The sequence below is a fragment of the Aquila chrysaetos genome, chromosome 2 (assembly GCF_900496995.4).
Source record: "Aquila chrysaetos chrysaetos chromosome 2, bAquChr1.4, whole genome shotgun sequence".
In the NCBI taxonomy this organism is placed as follows: Eukaryota; Metazoa; Chordata; class Aves; order Accipitriformes; family Accipitridae; genus Aquila; species Aquila chrysaetos.
In genome coordinates this window covers 41,384,416-41,401,092 of record NC_044005.1, presented here as the reverse complement: position 1 = coordinate 41,401,092, position 16,677 = coordinate 41,384,416, and the positions used below count along the sequence as shown (strand labels likewise).

The 16,677-nt window shown below is 39.7% G+C and overlaps 1 protein-coding gene across 11 annotated transcripts in view; it reads left to right on the top strand.

Annotated features, from left to right (window-relative positions):
- The window catches only part of NUMB (NUMB endocytic adaptor protein), a 96,434-nt gene that overhangs the window by 48,257 nt on the left and 31,500 nt on the right, over nucleotides 1–16,677 (top strand). For all 11 annotated transcript variants that reach the window (XM_030030777.1, XM_030030733.1, XM_030030768.1 and 8 more), the window contains exon 2: nucleotides 10,732–10,875. In XM_030030777.1, the coding sequence (XP_029886637.1) occupies nucleotides 10,750–10,875 (126 nt within the window). In that variant the 5' untranslated portion in view covers nucleotides 10,732–10,749. The remainder of the gene's footprint in view (nucleotides 1–10,731; nucleotides 10,876–16,677) is intronic.

The following is a 16,677-nucleotide window of genomic DNA, read 5'->3' as shown; positions in this document are numbered from 1 at the left end:
CAGCAAGGGCTCTGTAGTGCAGTAATTCTCTCTGATACAGTCGGTGTTGGATCTCGAGGAAGAATAGAAGATTAAGGCAGACATGAAATAAGCCTTCCCAGCTGGTCAGATTGGACTGGGTGATTTCCTGAATGGGAGGCTGCACCTCCACTGTAGTTTCTAATAGACTTCGAAAGTTTTCATCAACTTATTAAACTGTTGTGGGTTTTTTTTAATCCTTTTCTATGTTCAGCTTGTAAAACATCCCATGGCAAGGAATTGTGCAAGTTAATTCTGTATCGTGAGAGAAATACTCTTTTATTTTGAAACCTGGACTGCTAGAGAATTCTGTTGCTTCTCCGCAATTTCTACAATATAAGAGTTGGAAAATCATCATTCCCTGCTCATTTTCTGACACTTGTGATACTATAATTTTTTTAGCTCTCCCCACCAGCAAATTGGTTTTCTGAGGTGAAGACCTTTGATGTGTCTAATCTGTCCTTGAACAGAAGTCGCTGATGTAGTCCTAATTATCCTTGTTACCGTCCCACACCTTTTTGTTTCATTTGAGAAAGGTGTGCTGGTTTTGGCTGGGATAGAGTTTAAGTTTCTTCACAGTAGCTAGTATGGGGCTGTGTTTTGGATCTGTGCTGAAAACAGCTAATGCCGAGATGTTTTTGTTACTGCTGAGCAGTGCTCACGCAGAGTCAAGGTCTTTTCTGCTTCTCACCCCACCCCACCAGTGAGTAGGCTGGGGAGGCACAAGAAATTTGGAGGGGACACAGATGGGACAGCTGACCCCAGCTGACCAAAGGGATATTCCAGACCATATGGCGTCATGCTCAGCATATAAAGCTGGGGGAAGAAGAAGGAAGGGGGGAACGTTCAGAGTGATGGCATTTGTCTTCCCAAGTAACCGTTAACACGTGATGGAGCCCGGCTTTCCTGGAGATGGCTGAACACCTGCTTGCTGATGGGAAGTGGTGAATGAATTCCTTGTCTTGCTTTGCTTGCGTGCATGGCTTTTGTTTTACCTATTAAACTGTCTTTATCTCAGCTCATGAGTTTTCTCACTTTTCCTCTTCCGATTCTCTCCCCCATCCTGACGCAGGGGGAGTGAGCGAGTGGCTGTGTGGGGCTTAGTTGCTGGCTGGGGTTAAACCACGACAAAGGGTATATTAACTACAAGAACTATGTGGTATTGAAGCTGAGCGCAGTCTGGTCTTATGCTGCGGCATCTTACTGGTTTTGCTCTGCTCCTTTCATAATAATTCTTGCTACTGTTTGCTTATTTGACAGTTACATTTTTAGAGAACTAAATGTGATTTATGGTCTTTCCTAGACAATGGTAATGGCTGAATTTATATTCATCATTATTTATAGTTAGGGTCATTCTCTTACCCTTCTTCCATGTGCTTTGCTGTTTTTATTACAGAATAATTTCTTCTTGTGAGATCCTTTTGTATCTTTAAAATCAGTTTAGTTTAATCTACTCTAGAACATTTTGCATTAGCTGTAAACAGTTGCTTAACTGTTTGCTTTTGAGAGCATATATGAATAAAATAAAAATCACTGTTTCCAGTGGAGAGCCCTGTGTAACTCCTTATTCTGCATCTGAGCATGCTATTATTATTGTGGATTTACCTAGGTTCTCTATACCTGAATGCTACTTGGTGACAGACTTGGCAGCACTACTGTCCATTGTCACTGGATACTTCTCATAAAGCTGATACAAATTTATAGTTTGTTGTTCCAAATGCTTCCAGAACACGGGCCACATGGACTGGACTTCTGAGGCAGCTCTGTGCTGGTGCAGAGCACTGTTGTTGGATCAGTTGTCCAAAATGCTGTGGCTTTCACTTTTGTGTTGAGAATGACCATCGTATATGAAACACTGCTTAAAGCTTTGGTATGAATAGATTTTTTTTAATCTTGCTAAAATGGATCCTTCAAGTAATCTGGTTTATGGTGCATGTTGGTTCCTGAAACACATGCTCTGGATCTATAGCTTGTTTGTCTGCTGTTTCTGCTCTCACTTAAGATCTAGAACCAAAAATACAAAAGTATGATTGACTGACTGATTTATATTTGACCTTTTCTACTCCTAAGCAGCAGATGTTTGCTGTACTGGATGCAATTCCTTGTCTATTCAAACACTGATTATTTGGTTATAGAACACTCATAGGTCCTGCTGAAGTAACTCCAGTGTAAAAACCTTAGATTTGTGACTGATTTACCAATAAAATATGCTTATTTTACTTGTAAAAGTTACTTTCTTTTGATTTTGAAAATGCGCTTATTTTTGTGAGATTTGACATATTTAACTTCAAGCTTTGGTTCTTGGATTTGGGTGATTAAAGGAAATATTTTTCCACTGTTTCAGCCCTTTTTGTACTTTCTTTAATATCTGATGTCTTTTCTAAATTCAGCATGTATTTGTAAAGATACCTTTTAAACCCAAGATGTTCATGTTTGAAAACTGTTTAGTTGTCTGACATTTAGCTGCCCTAAATGTAAATGATTCAATTGGAAATGTCATGACTTGGTTAGTTAAAATTCTTCACATGCGTGCAGATGAGCTGCAAAGCAGAGTTGCTTGAACTGCTTTCCGCAAGGCACAGCTAGTGTTTCTTTAGAAAACTTTTGCTTATTTTCAGTTATAGGTAGTATAATTCAGCTCGCTTTATATCACATAGAGTATTTAGGAGACCTGCTTCTCACTAGTGACTGACAGTCATTGCAGGGTATTTTTAGAGTGAGCCTATAAAACAAGGGAATTACTGCCTTATATCTCTGCAACTAAACATTTTAGCATATTGTATAGGACCGTAGTCAGAGTTTACAGTTGCTGTGGAGTCTGATGAATTGGGACATGTGCTTTAGAATAGTTATTGATGGAGAAAATGAGGCTTTCTTATTTGCTGAACTTCACAGGTTTGGGAGAGGCAGGTGATTTCTCTCTTATGACTGCTAGAAAGAGCATTGCATATCTTTAGGAATAACTTCTGCCTTGCAATGATCAAACTTGTATTTTTCTGACACTTCAGGAGTGTGAGTGTGGTTGCTGTGCTGGTACTTCTGTTACATACTGTTGTGGAATACTGAATACTGTATTTAATTGCTGCAGTCTGGGGATATTTATGTTTGAAGAGTCTGGCATATTTTAAAAAAATCTAAGCTTTAGGACAGGGCTTCTGGTAGCTGAATGTTTTAGCTACACAATTGTTAATGGTGTATTGGAGTACAGTTCATGATTCCATTTCCTGATATTTCATAAGCTATTTGCAATTTTTGTTTAACTCTGGTTTTTGCCAATAAGTTGTTGCTGTCATAACATTCCCCCACCCCCCACCCCCCCCTCTTTCACTCTTATCTGTGGTGCAAATGGAATTGTCAAGTGCTCTGGAAACAGCTGTGGAGTGCTCACATGATACCTTAGCTCAGGTATGAGACAGCAAGAAATCTGACGGATTTGAGAGGATGGCTAGTATCTCACATCTTATGATGACAGTGCATCACAATTTCTAAGAAAGCTGTCAGAGAAATTTATGGTATCGTTACAGCTCTGACCTATTTGGTCTTACATAAAGAGTTTAAAGTTGCCGTTTCTGCTGTATTTTCAAAGCATGATCTAAATATTACTTTCACTGCTGGAAGGTGAGTTTTCTACAGCTGAAATGCTTGAGTAGTCTTTTTATTGTGTATCCAACACTTTATTTTTCTGCAACAAGGAAAATCCCCTTAATTTGAACTCTAAATAATAATAACAATAACAAAATGTATTTACTGGCTCAACAAATGAGCTCATGCTTTACCTTTATGTGTATTTTGATGTCTTAGAATTCTTGCTTGTAGTATTGTGTTATTAGATCTTAATTGGGTAATGAAAGGGTAAATGGGTTGGAAAGCCATGTGGTGAATAATGTGGTTAGTCATACTGTATTGCGTAAGGACTGTTAATGTTTTAGTGAGCATGCTCATATGGTTACATGCCTTCATTTGCTTCAGTGTGACAGTGCTGGATTTAATTAGATTTTATGGGATCTAAACTCACAAAAAGGCTCAAAGTTCTGCATTCAAAATCTGACACACGGGGTGACCTTTTCTTCCTTAGAAGATAAGGGTACTCTGTGTTCTTGTGCTGGTGAATAATTGCAGAGAAGCTGTTGCAGGGCAATTGCAGCAAGTTTTGGCTAACCTTTACAGTAGGCTTGGAGAGATAGGGCATTACATGTTTTTGTACTGTGTAAGTGGGAGAGGAGGGGAGACAGTTTGTTTAGCAGCAATGCTTAATAAGGATTTTTCAGGGAGTAAAACTCCATTCTGGCAGCTTCATAATAGACAGGGACAGACTATTTACCTTGGCAGCAACTTGCCTTCCTAGCTTGCCTCTTTCTTATAAATGAAACGTTCTTACCTTGTCATCTTAAATTTAGAGATTCAAACTGTGCATTCGACAGCAAAAGAGATCTAAATGTTTTGAACCACTTCTTTATATTTGCACTTGTACTGCAGGTAAGCCTGCCAAAACCAAATCTTGTCCCAAGAAAATGGCTTGAAACAAGCATATTTCCTCGCTAATGTCCTAGTGTCCTGGTTACAGCCAAGATTTACAATAATGTTGAAGTGTCAGCAGTGAACTGAGTTTTATAGGAAAAAGCAATGTGGAATACTGTTCTGAAATATGTGGGTTGTTTGCGTTTCCTGGTGCGGACCCTTGCGGATTTCGTAATGAAATTCAAGTTTTGATAATGCTGAAAAGGTAGCTGTTAGACATGAGTCTTTGGACGGGTGTGACCAGGTTGTACTTGCACAAGAACTCAAAGCCACGGAGTTTTCTGAGGATACAGCTCTTCACAGCCGTGCTGAGGAATGTTTCTGGAGTGTTTTCCCAGTAAGTAGGTTAGACAAACACATTTTTTTCGATGAAATTAAGATAATTTGCATGTCCTCTTAGGTCTGAAGTATCAGGTAACTTTGGCAGGAAAAACGCATCCTTATTCAGAAAGCTTTGATGCCAAGAAATGCCCTGTATTTCTTAGGCAAAAAAACATACTAGAGATGGACGGACTTGTTGCTCTGGGTTTCAGGCTGTTTGGCTTGGTCCTTTTTTTATTAGCAATATTAGGTGCATTTCACTGGGAAAGGGCACATAGGAGCTGATAGTTCTGCAGCTGCTCCTACCTCACCAATGTGGGGGCAGCAGGCAATAGAAGTATGAATAAGACTTTTTTTAATTACTTAGTCTGATTGTAACATGTTAATGGAATTAGTTTTACGTGGAGGTTTGTAAATTTTACAATGATCCCTGTAACATCTTGTTCTTAAACCTAGATTTCCTTGCTGTTTGAAATACATACTTCTAGGAATTTCATTGATGTGTCAATTTGGTCTGCTGATGGTTCAGGCTTGCAGGAGGACTTGTACTATAAAGCAGGGGGATGGCACCGGGGGGTTGGGGGATGTCCCCTCCTGTACCCTGGCTACTCTGTATTTGTTGCAGGCTGCAGAGAGTACTTTGTCCTTATTTGACCCATGACTTTCTTTTTTCTAAATTGGTAAAGTAAATAGGAAAGAGTACTCAATTCTGAGAGAAAACAGAAAGTAATCCCAAACCCTCCTAATGGTTTTAAAAAAAACTGGCTGAACTGAAGACTTAAAAATCAATTTTTATCCTTTTCCATTGCAAACAAAAAAGATACCACATATTTGAATGCAGATTAAATAAGCTTTATGAAGGCTAGAGTTCAGAAGAAAGATAAAAATGGGTTTGTGCTGGATTTTTGTCCTCAGTGTTGAAACTGTAAGTGGTTGCTTAGTGTGAAATTTGTAGTACCCCTAGCCTAAAATCTAACCACTTAAATTTGTGAATGCAATTCAGGTACCAGTACTGTCCTTCTGCCCTGCAGATTCTGTAGTTTGGATCACCTTGTAGCAGCAACTGCTGCGGAAGAAACATTTATGCAAAATGTAAATGAACTGCTTATCTGAAGGTATGGGTACATGTGTAAACTCCTGCAAGGCAAGCTAAGCGCCAAATTTGCATCATCAGCAGCTCCCACCTGATCTAACTTCAGTTAAGGTGAAAGCTTACCCATCTCTCACTGAAGGGTAAATTGCTGGCTTGTGTTCACTGAAGGGTAAAAGTGAATATATACATACAGCAGAACGGCTAACAAGACATGAATTAACATGCTAGTTTATCTTGCAGTAATTTGTTCTGCAGCCATAACCTGATGATGCACAAGGCAATGAAGCCAAGAGTGCTTCAACATGCACTTTTGTCTGTGACAACGTTGTTTCTGTCTCTGTGCTGCCCCTGAGTTGTCAGTGAATGAATATGGGTTAAAATGATACCTTTTCAGGTGGTCAGAAGAATAATGGTGCCAAAGCTCTCCTTAAATTGGCTTTGGAGCTGTGTTTTCAAAATATCCAAAATATATCAATTTGCGTAAAAGTAAATGGCAACATAAATTTATAAACTCGCTATGTGAATAACTCGTCTTTTCGGTGCCTCTTGCAGATGCTTGTATGGTGCTTTAGAAACTGGTCTAATGTTTAGCCTAATGTTGTAATCTCTTGGATTGCAAAAGTGGTGGAGGTTTTCTTGTTTGTGGGGTTTTGTTTGTTTGTTTTTTCCCAATGGGCATGACCGTTCAGATGTAGAGCTGTCTGCAGTTAGCTGCCTGGTAGAGATAACCTTGAAATGTAACAGAACCCAAAGTGGCTCTCTTTCTTCTTTTCTCCAGAAGATCTCAGTACTTTCAGCCTTTGTTACCAGTTTGTCTCTGATATAATGCTACATTTTGTGATTTAATTAGATTTTGAGTTTCCCATCTTGGTTTTTTGCCAGTTTTATCTTCAAATAGTGTTTCTCTGTTGTCCTCTCTCTGGGCCTAAGCTGGATTTGGGGTTGTAAAAGTGAAAAGGAAATAGTGTATTTGGTGGTTTGGTTTGTGTCTCTGTGGGGTTTTTTAAAATACTTTTAATTACAGGACAAAAATCAGTTGCTAAATATAAAAAAAATCAGGGACAGATAACTTTCAGCCTACATAATCCAAAAGCAGAGTATAAAACTTCTTACAGTATCAGTGATGCTGTCAGTTTAGTAGAAAATACCCTGCTAGCTTGTTCCAGCCTAGGTTGGTGCCTTTCGTTGTGTCAGCAGGCATGCGACGCTTGTATGGAAATCTGAAGTGCATGGCAAAGAATTCAAGTAGAAAACGCTCACTCATTTTTCTCTAGAGCTCCTGCGCAGGGATTTTGAGCTCCAGGCAAAATTAGTAGAAATTTCAGCACTTAATAGCAGTAATTCCTGTGCTTCTCTTCCGCATCCTCAAATATGCAGCCTGTGTGAATTTTTTTACTTAATGCTTTCCCATCAGATGGCAATTCTAGTCATATTGGGCTGACATGCATATAACCAGCAAATTAGGTGTTTATAGGGCAAACTATTTTGCAACCCACTTCAAACAGGCTGACATCTCCGAAAATCCGAGTGTGGCAGTTGGAGAAAGCTCGCTGGTTGTCTGACCAGAAATTGATTTTGCTATTTGTCAGCTTTTCTATTAAATAGAATAAGCTATTTTTAAACCGCTTGTTGCCAACATGACCTCAAAATTAGAACATTTAGGAAAATGGGTTTGGTTTTCAGTGAAAAGGAAATACTTTTGGGCAAAATGCCACTTCAGCTTCTCATAGGAAGTGTAGTTGAGGAACTCTTATTCTCACCCTCCCCTGTGGACTGAGATTCCTGGTCAGAATAAATCTCCGATAAGGTACCAGTCTCATGGGAAAAGCAATGCTTCCTGGGAGAAGTCCAAGGAAGTGCTCACATAAGCAAATGTTATGATAAGGCAATTAGACTGTGATTTCACAAGTGGTACAGTGGCTGCATGCTGTTCTCAGTTCTTGTTTTGTTGCTTACTGAAGCTTTTGAGATTCAGAGTTACCCTGAACACTTTTCCACAGGTTGTTTTTACACGTTTGTAGGTTTGAAATTTCTACAAAATGTTTTTTGATCGCTTATACTCAGAATACCAGCAGATGAGCCTTACTGCGTCCATTTGTATCAGTTTAAGAGTCTGTTGCCCTTTTTGGCAGAACAGAGTATGTATGCCCATTTCTCAGTCACCAGAGTGCAAGGTTGGGTAGCTGGGCTTTAAAGCTATGTGCTGAGCAGACTCCTGAGCTTTGCACTGAAGCAGCTGGACCAGCGGTTTTGCTCATCATGCTATGGCACTGCCAGTCTTCAGCAGGGACAAGAGTAGGTGTCTGTCCTCATGAGTTGAAGTGCCCCGTGGAGATTTGCTGCAGTACATGTCAACTGCCTGAGGTGATTGAATGGCCCCCCTTGAATTTCTGGTTCCTTTAGACTGAGTGAAGCATAGACTTCTGTCTGCAGTTTGTAAAGCAAAATATGTAACTAGTGCTGCTCTAACGCCTCTCTAAGCCTTAATAGAGAATAGAAGCCTTGCATCTCCTCTTAAAACTTCCAGAGTTGCCTTTGCACATTCAGATTTTTAAATGGCTTTTAGCTTGTAAAATAAAGGAACTGCGTTTGTAGAGGAGCTGCTTCAGCTTGTTTAGTGGTAAGAAATGTGCATGTTTTTTTTATTTTGGACACATACTCTAATCTCTAAATCCTACCAACTAAATTCAAGAAAATACTTTGTTACTAGTTATGTCAGGCATTTTGCAGCTTTGAAAGAATGAAGCTAACCCTGCTTTATAACCAGACAATTGCGATTGAGAATCCCCAAGCAACTTTTTTATTCCTGCTCTTACACTGTTTGTTAGAGCTTGTGGATATTCTAGGTACATGCTCCCCTCCAGGGACCGTTGTCTAGCCTTTGCCATACATCTCAACCCTTTACTTAATTTGCAAGAGAGATTTGGATTGCTTGGAGTCCCACACCTTATTGCTTCTAAGCACTCATCAAGCAGCTTTGAGTGCAGGTGTTTGCTGCAAAAGTGGAGTTTGGTCTGGTTATTTGCTAGTGTAGAAATACTTCAGGAATTATCCCTTACGCTGAAAGAAAGCCCCGCAATGCCACAAGACCAGGCAGCATTGCATTCATTTGTCACTGAACTTGTGCACAAGTAGCATTCTTATTTGCACTTCAACAAGTATTAACATCACCACAGTTAAATTTCCCAGTTCTAGTGATACAGTCGTGTTTTCTTTATCCATGGCTAGATCTTTAAATTATTACTTATTTTACAATATTGCTTTTAATGGATTATGGAAAGATTCTATGGAAGATTCTAGAGAAATGAGCCAATGCCGTGCCCAGAAGATACAGTGGGAACTGTAATGCCTAATGACTCACAGCTTGAGGAGGAAAGTAACAGTTGCTGAAGGAGGGTTTGGGGGGTCAGTGACAAAACTCACACCTTTTTGTTACTTGGGATGGCTAAAGTGCGTCATAGATATAAAACAATATTTTTAATTTGGTTGACGAGAATTATTAGTGGGGGGCAGTGATTTTCTGTAATGCTTTTAATTTCTGACTTTTGTTCAGCTTTAAATTAAAAATGCAACAATTTCAAGCTTCTTAAATGTCAGATACCGCAAACATGAATGTGTTGCTTTTTCTCACCTATGTCAAATAGTTTTAACTGGAAGATACTCGTTCTTTTCAGGGTTTAAAATAGTGTTCAAACTGCTTTTAAATCTGCTTTCATTCAAAGGCTGCCTATTGACACCCGTAAACATCTATACTCTGTACCTTAGTTAATCTAATGGGAAATAAGCATATATAATCCAGTTAGATGTTGTTGCCTTATATTCTGCAGCATCTTCCTTTCTATCAAAATGAGATGTCATGGTTGTGAGAAGGCTTCTTTTTCAGGAAAGAAAAACAATATCTCAAGAAGCCTTTCAGCATGTTTTCTATATTCCCTACATTGTATCCCATATGATTTTACTTCTGTAGCTGAATATAGAGTCTTTTTATTAGTAGTACTTTCTCTGATAGCTTCTTGGCTAATTGTAGTTTGAATCTAGTAAAGGTGAGCATGTCTAAAGTATAGATTGGCTTGTATATAGAAACTGATAAATAAGAGAAGAGTGTATAAAAAGCATCTAATTCTAGGCTTTGGAAGTGTAATTAGAGAACCATCTTCCCCCTTTGAAGAGGTAAGACTATGTAATTGTTTAGAGATTTACCCAGGACGTGGAAGTCAATTCAGTGCATTTCTCATTTAAACATAAGTACTTTTACCAGTAGACTAAGCAAGGGCTGGGCTGTACCCCTCAGTAAAAGCATGAACCTATCACTCGTACTTAAAGAACAGCACAAGCACCTAATTTTAGGAGCAGACTTAGGGCTATGAATCCTTGCATGGGTGCCTTGGAAGCTTGTGCTACTCATGTCCTGCTTGGTTGCTCTAGGTAGGTGTTTAAATTCAGGGAGGCAGGATTTAATGCGCATCACTCTTCAGAGCTGCTCTGTCAGCTATTTTGGGTAACGTTATGGTCAGAGTAATAGTTATTCCGGGGTCTAATGCTTCAGTTGCTGTGGAAAGATATTGAAAAAAGTAATGTGGATTTGCGTTTTCCACTTTGAAGTGAATATCTGTCTTTCCCAGAATCTATGTCCAAAATATTTTCCTTTCACAGGTACCTCCATTCATATTTGCAGAAGCTCAGATTTTTCACGGGGACATTTGTCGTGATAGTGGTTGACCCTAAGTGGCTAAATGTATGTTTTGGTGCCTATTGGCAGTATTCTTTTTTTCTTCTTCTAGGACGTGAAAATCTGAGAAATGAACAAATTACGGCAAAGCTTTAGGAGAAAGAAAGATGTCTATGTCCCAGAGGCCAGTAGGCCTCATCAGTGGCAGACTGATGAAGAAGGCGTTCGTACGGGCAAGTGTAGCTTTCCTGTTAAGGTAAGAGTTTCTGCCTTTCTTTTGCATATCCATGAGGTACTCTTACCATGAATTATTATTTGGGGTTTTTTTGGCAAGCATAAGCCAGCAGCATGCTTCATTACACACTGACCTATTTTACAGTCAGCTCTCATTGCAAAGATTGTGGCTTTTTTTTAAAAGCCAGATGACTCATGTAACAAATGACTTGGAAAATCACTGTCTGAGATATCCTACATTATTATCTAGTTGAAATAAATCATGTAGCTAGTCAGAGGAGTAATATAATATTTGTCTTCATTTTTCTGGAAGAGCAGAAATGATAGACCTCTTGGATTGCATGGAAAGGTACTCGGTTCTCTCTGTTAAAAGTGGAGTTACGGTTACAGTTTGACTTGTAAGGTAAGCGGTGGGTTGTGCTTGGAAAGGAATCTCTTCCTCCCTTTTGATAATTGAAAACATTGCCAAGTAACACCTGGGTTTCCTCCAGTGCTTGAGGTTATAAGCACTTGCTAACTTGTGAGTGTCTTCTGTGCTATGATTTTTTGTGTGTATATATTACAGACTATTAATGCATGTGAAACTGAAATTACCTTTTTGAATTCTGAGAACTCATTCCAGATTATCAGAGTATTATAAATAGGTATTTTCTTTTGTGTTACCATTTATCCTTCCCCTTTATTTAAGAAACAATATTATTTTAATATTTTAGAATAATATATTAATACTTAAGAAATACAATAATGAAAATAATTATGAAATTTAAGGTGTCTTGTTGTATGCGCTCCCCTTGTAATCAAAAGCTTTCTTCCTCAAGGCACACTAATACTAACTCTACACTAGATTGTAAGCAGATGACTCTTATGGAAAACTAACAGATTAAATATCTATGCACAAGGAAAACAATCTATGGTTCTAACACCTAAGGACCTCTTATTTGTTTTTATCTGTATTATACTTAAAGTAATTCTGTCTGATAGTTAAACAGGTGATGTTGCTAGGTGGAACTCTTGAAACTGACTTACATATTTTTGTAAAGCTGTGGGTATGTGCAGATTACAATAAATTTGATTAACTTTCACACTAGGTTCATGCCCTACTTTACCCTACTATAGTTGCTTATGTGTGCTTTTACATATACTCAAGTGTATTTAATGTTTCTGGTTTGTTATGGTTGCTTGCTTTATTTGCCTTTGTCTTGTGTTAGTTTTCTGCTAGAAGGAAGGAACTGTAATCCAGTACTAAACAGAGATGGTGTTTTGCCAGAGCTTTGAAAGTGAGTAACTGCTCTGTGGAAGCTCAAACTTAGATTAAGGTTTAACACTGCCTATGAGAGAACAGAGCTGTTAGCTTGAAGATCATTATTTTTTAATAATTTAGCCATTACAGAGGTTGAAAAGCAAAATGCTCCATTTCTAGACATTTAGTTTTACTCAAACTTTTTCAGTCCTTTACTGAACACAAAGGGTGTGAACCACTTCTTGCTGTTTAAAGACTGACTTTTTTTTTTAACTCTCAGTCAGGACTTGCACTTATAATGACAAATGCTTCCTGTATTTAAATGAAGCATTCATCTATTCTGGGCACATGTACCCAAAGTCAAAAAAAGGTTTTGGGCTATTCTGTGCTGAAGAGGCGTAGAAATGGATGAGTCTTTGCATCCTGTCATCATAATGGGACTTATTTACCCTTATTTGCCGGCTTTATATTGGAATTCACTGAATTAATTTAATTTGTTCTTTGGGGAAAATACTGTGAAGTAAATGCATATATTTCTTGATTTGGTCAGAATGGTAGACTACTAATACTTAAAGAATTTGCAATTAGATGAAAACTTAAAATCAGAACAATTTGACATGAAGAGGTGTTTTAGCTTATTTGATTAGAATTTATCTTCCAAAATACTGTGCCTTGAGATGGGCAGTAGTGGAAACTTTTATTAGGCTTGGGATGCAAAGTGGGTGTTAACTGGTGTTTAATAGATACAGACAGGAAGTATGCTATTGTGAGTGGACGAGATAAACCAGATGTAGAGTCATCGGTTTAGTGGGTGGTACTATATTTTGCTTGCAAAAAGAATAGAACTTTGTGCTATTGAAGGAGAGTATCCTGTTACGCCGTTCTTGGGTATTATTCAGAAATTCATACGTTCCAGGAAAAGTATGCTGTCTCCGATGTCCTTAAATATCTGATGGGGTGACTTTTCTTCCTGGTGCTCCTCAGTGGAGCAGAATAAACTGAGATATTTTGGGAAAAATGGTTAATGAATAGGAATGCATTCAAATCTGAAATACGGTGAAAATATCTTTATTTTCTTAAGGTTCCTAAATGGGAATTCCAGAGTGCTCCATTGCCTGTAGTGTAGCTGCTCAGCCACAGTTTAATATGTTTCGGGGTGGGGAGGAGGGAGTTAGTCTGTCCTTATTCTTTGTTTGCCTTGCCCACTCTCTAAAAATCATCAGCCATAGTTCTTCAGAGCTCAAAGCGCAGCTGAGTGGCAAGTCTGGAGTCTGGCTTTTGCAGGGATGACAAAGATTTTACCTGTATAGCTGGTGATGACCTAAGAATTGTTAACAAATGTCTCTACAGCTGTCTTTAAGGTTTTCTGTATGAAAGTAAAACATGTGAAACTAATGTAATAGCAGCCATGTTGAGGGCTTTGTTTCTTCAAATGCTTGCTCTTTTTTTGGAGAGAGGAGACTAGTGCAAATGCAGAGTAGGGGACATTTGCTGTTGGTTTCTCTCGTAAAAGAGGAAGATCATGAAGGTTTGATGGGTGAAAGATACCTGGTTTGGGTTTGTGGAGCAGGGTTTTGGTAGCGGGGAGGGGCCGCAGGGCCGGCTCCTGTGAGAAGCTGCTGGAAGCTTCCCCGGCTCCAAGTGGGACCCGCCTCTGGCCCAGGCCGAGCCCGTCAGCGAAGGTGTTAGCGCCTGTGGGAGAACAGAGTTAAGAGGGGAAACCTGCAGCGGAGAGAGGAGCGGGGTGTGAGAGGAACCCCTGTGCAGACACCGAGGTCGGTGAGGAAGAAGGAGGGGGAGGAGGTGCTCCAGCCACTGGAAGAAGTGATTCCCCTGCAGCCTGTGGTGAAGACCATGGTGAGGCAGCAGGCTGTCCTCCTGCAGCCCATGGAAGTGAACGGTGGAGCAGATGCCCACCTGCAGCCCGGGGAGGAGCCCATGCCGGAGCAGGTGGATGCCCCCAAGATGGCCGTGACTCCATGGGAAAGCCCACGCTGGAGCAGCCTGTGACTGACGGACTGCAGCCCGTGGGAAGGACTCATGCTGGAGCAGTTCATGGAGGACTGTCTCCTGTGGGAGGGACCCCACAGTGGAGCAGGGGAGGAGTGTGAGGAGGAAGGAGCGGCAGAGACAAGGTGTGATGAACTGACCCCAACCCCCGTTCCCCATCCTCCTGCGCTGCTGGGGGGAGGAGGGGGAGAAAATGGGGAGTGGAGTTGAGCCGGGAAGGAAGGAGGGATGGCGGGAAGGTGTTTTAAGATTTGGTTTTACTTCTCATTATCTTTGTTTGGATTTGATTGGTAGTAAATTAAATTGATTTTGGTTTTGCCCATGACCATAAGTGGTGAGTGATGCCTCCCTGTCCTTGTCTCGACCCATGAGTGTTTATATTTTCTCCTCCTCATCCCACTCAGGCTGGGGTGGGGGATGACTGAGGGAGCAGCTTTGTGGTGCTTTGCTGCCGGCTGGGCTTAAACCATGACAATAAGTTACTCTCTTATAGTAGTGTTAAGTTGTTTTGTTTTTTAACTTCTTGCCTTTGAGCATTTATATTTTGCCCAGAGTTGGGGTGTTTGTAGAGTGCTAGCACAGATTTATCCTTTTTTAGGTATTACAGAATGTGTGGAAGCACTTTGAAAGTCACGTTGCAAATAGGATTTCATCCTGCCTCCAGGCTTCATTCTGTTAGGGTTGGACAGGGACTCCAGTAGCTGCTGATTTATTGTGCTTTGAGGATGCTGTGCTGCAAACAGATTTAATGTTATTGAAAGGTTTTCTATGTTGAAGCTCTTCCTGTGCTACATCCACAGCTGATCCTTATTGTTAATTAAAGTCCATAAGTGAGCTGTTGAATTTTGAGCAAACCTGATGCACCAATGGATCGTCTTCATTTTGGTAGAGAACATGCTCTGTGGAAAGTATTGGCAAAATTCCTATTACATTGTTGCTTTAAAATTCGGGGAAGTGGATTTGATGCACAGTTGGTTCTCTCCAGGGCCGTGCTCATAGATTTGGAGGTGGTGATAATCCTGGGCATGTACTGTTACTTCTGGGCAAGTAACACTTTTTTTGTTTGGTTGTTTTTTTGTTTAACAGTCTGTGTTTTTCACTAGTTGGAGTGACTGTGTTGTATGTAACCAGCTACTGATCATATTTTCTCAGTCATCTTAGTGTGTGTAGGATGTATTTACAGATAGCTCTTCACTGTGTTGGAAATCTAACACGCTTGAGGTGGTAATTTGACACATTCAAAATAGGGCCTTGGAATGGCTACTGGGTTTCCTGCAGTGTTCTTGTGCGTAAACTGCTTTGAATCCGCTAAAGTTACATTGAAAGAAGAGCCAGGATGCTGGAGCATACGACTGAATGGTTTTTTTGTACTCCACTGCATCAGCAGAGAGACAGGTGCCAGTCTGTCAGCAGAAGTATGAAAAGGATGTTAAACTTGTGTTTAGACAAGTGTGACTTGCAGACTTTTGCTATTCCATTGGGAACATAATGGTATTGCTCTCCTAGCTTTTGTGGTGGGGAGGCGTGATACATTGCAGCTTTTATAGATGCACTCAGAGTTGCCCCGTTATTAAATGTGGCACCGTTACAGCTGCTGGAAAATCTGCAGAAGTATACTTTCGGGGGCAAATTCTCTTCCACTATCCTAACAAACTAAAAAGTAACTACTGTGTTTCGGTAGTGAATCTTGCCTCTGAGAGAAAAACTCTGTACTGTATAAGGGACTTAGACAGAGACATTGTATTTAAAACTATTCAGAAGTAGATTGTTCTAACAGACATTACAGCCATGCTTATCAGTGCGATAATTTATTTTCACACAATCTTCATACATCATAATTGCAAAAAATGAAGTTCATTGACATACACATTTTCAAACTTGCTTTCTTGCTCCAGACGCTACCTCACTGAGAACATGCAGCTGTTCTATGTTTTAATGACTAAAATATTTGACACTAGGGCTTCTTTTGTCTGAAGTGCCTTTTCGAATGTCCCTCTGGGTAAGTAGTTTTTATTCATACAAATGCACTTCAGAGTAACAGGCCTGTGAAATTTATATCAGAAAAATTAGGTCATTTCTCTACTTAACAGAACTAAACAAACCAAACATTTGCAAGTCCTTGGCGGTTCTAACCAACTGGATGTGTTAAACAGAATATTAACAGCTGATTCCTACCTGTGGTTCTAGAAGATGCAAGTCACATATATCTTGGATTAATTTAATTAGTTTTATTCTGTCACTTTCATGGTTTTGGTGGTCAATCTCTTTCGACCTTAATGCATCTAAGGCTACTGTTGCCTGTAGTCTGCAAGTTTACTTGCATTTTTTATTTCCTTTATTCCAACTGGAAAACTAAAGATATCAGTGAAAAAAGTCCATGTGGAAGAGTAACAAACCACATTTGTATTTTTGAATTTGAAGTCCAGGATTTGCTGTTGAGTGCCTGGTATTATGTGAGTTAGCCTTTCAACTGAATCTTGATTTCTGTGTTAGTGTTGACAAATAAAAATTGTATGGATACAGTTGTACATTCACAAATAAAAGAATTGACTTTTCAGAGTAAATATTCTTCAG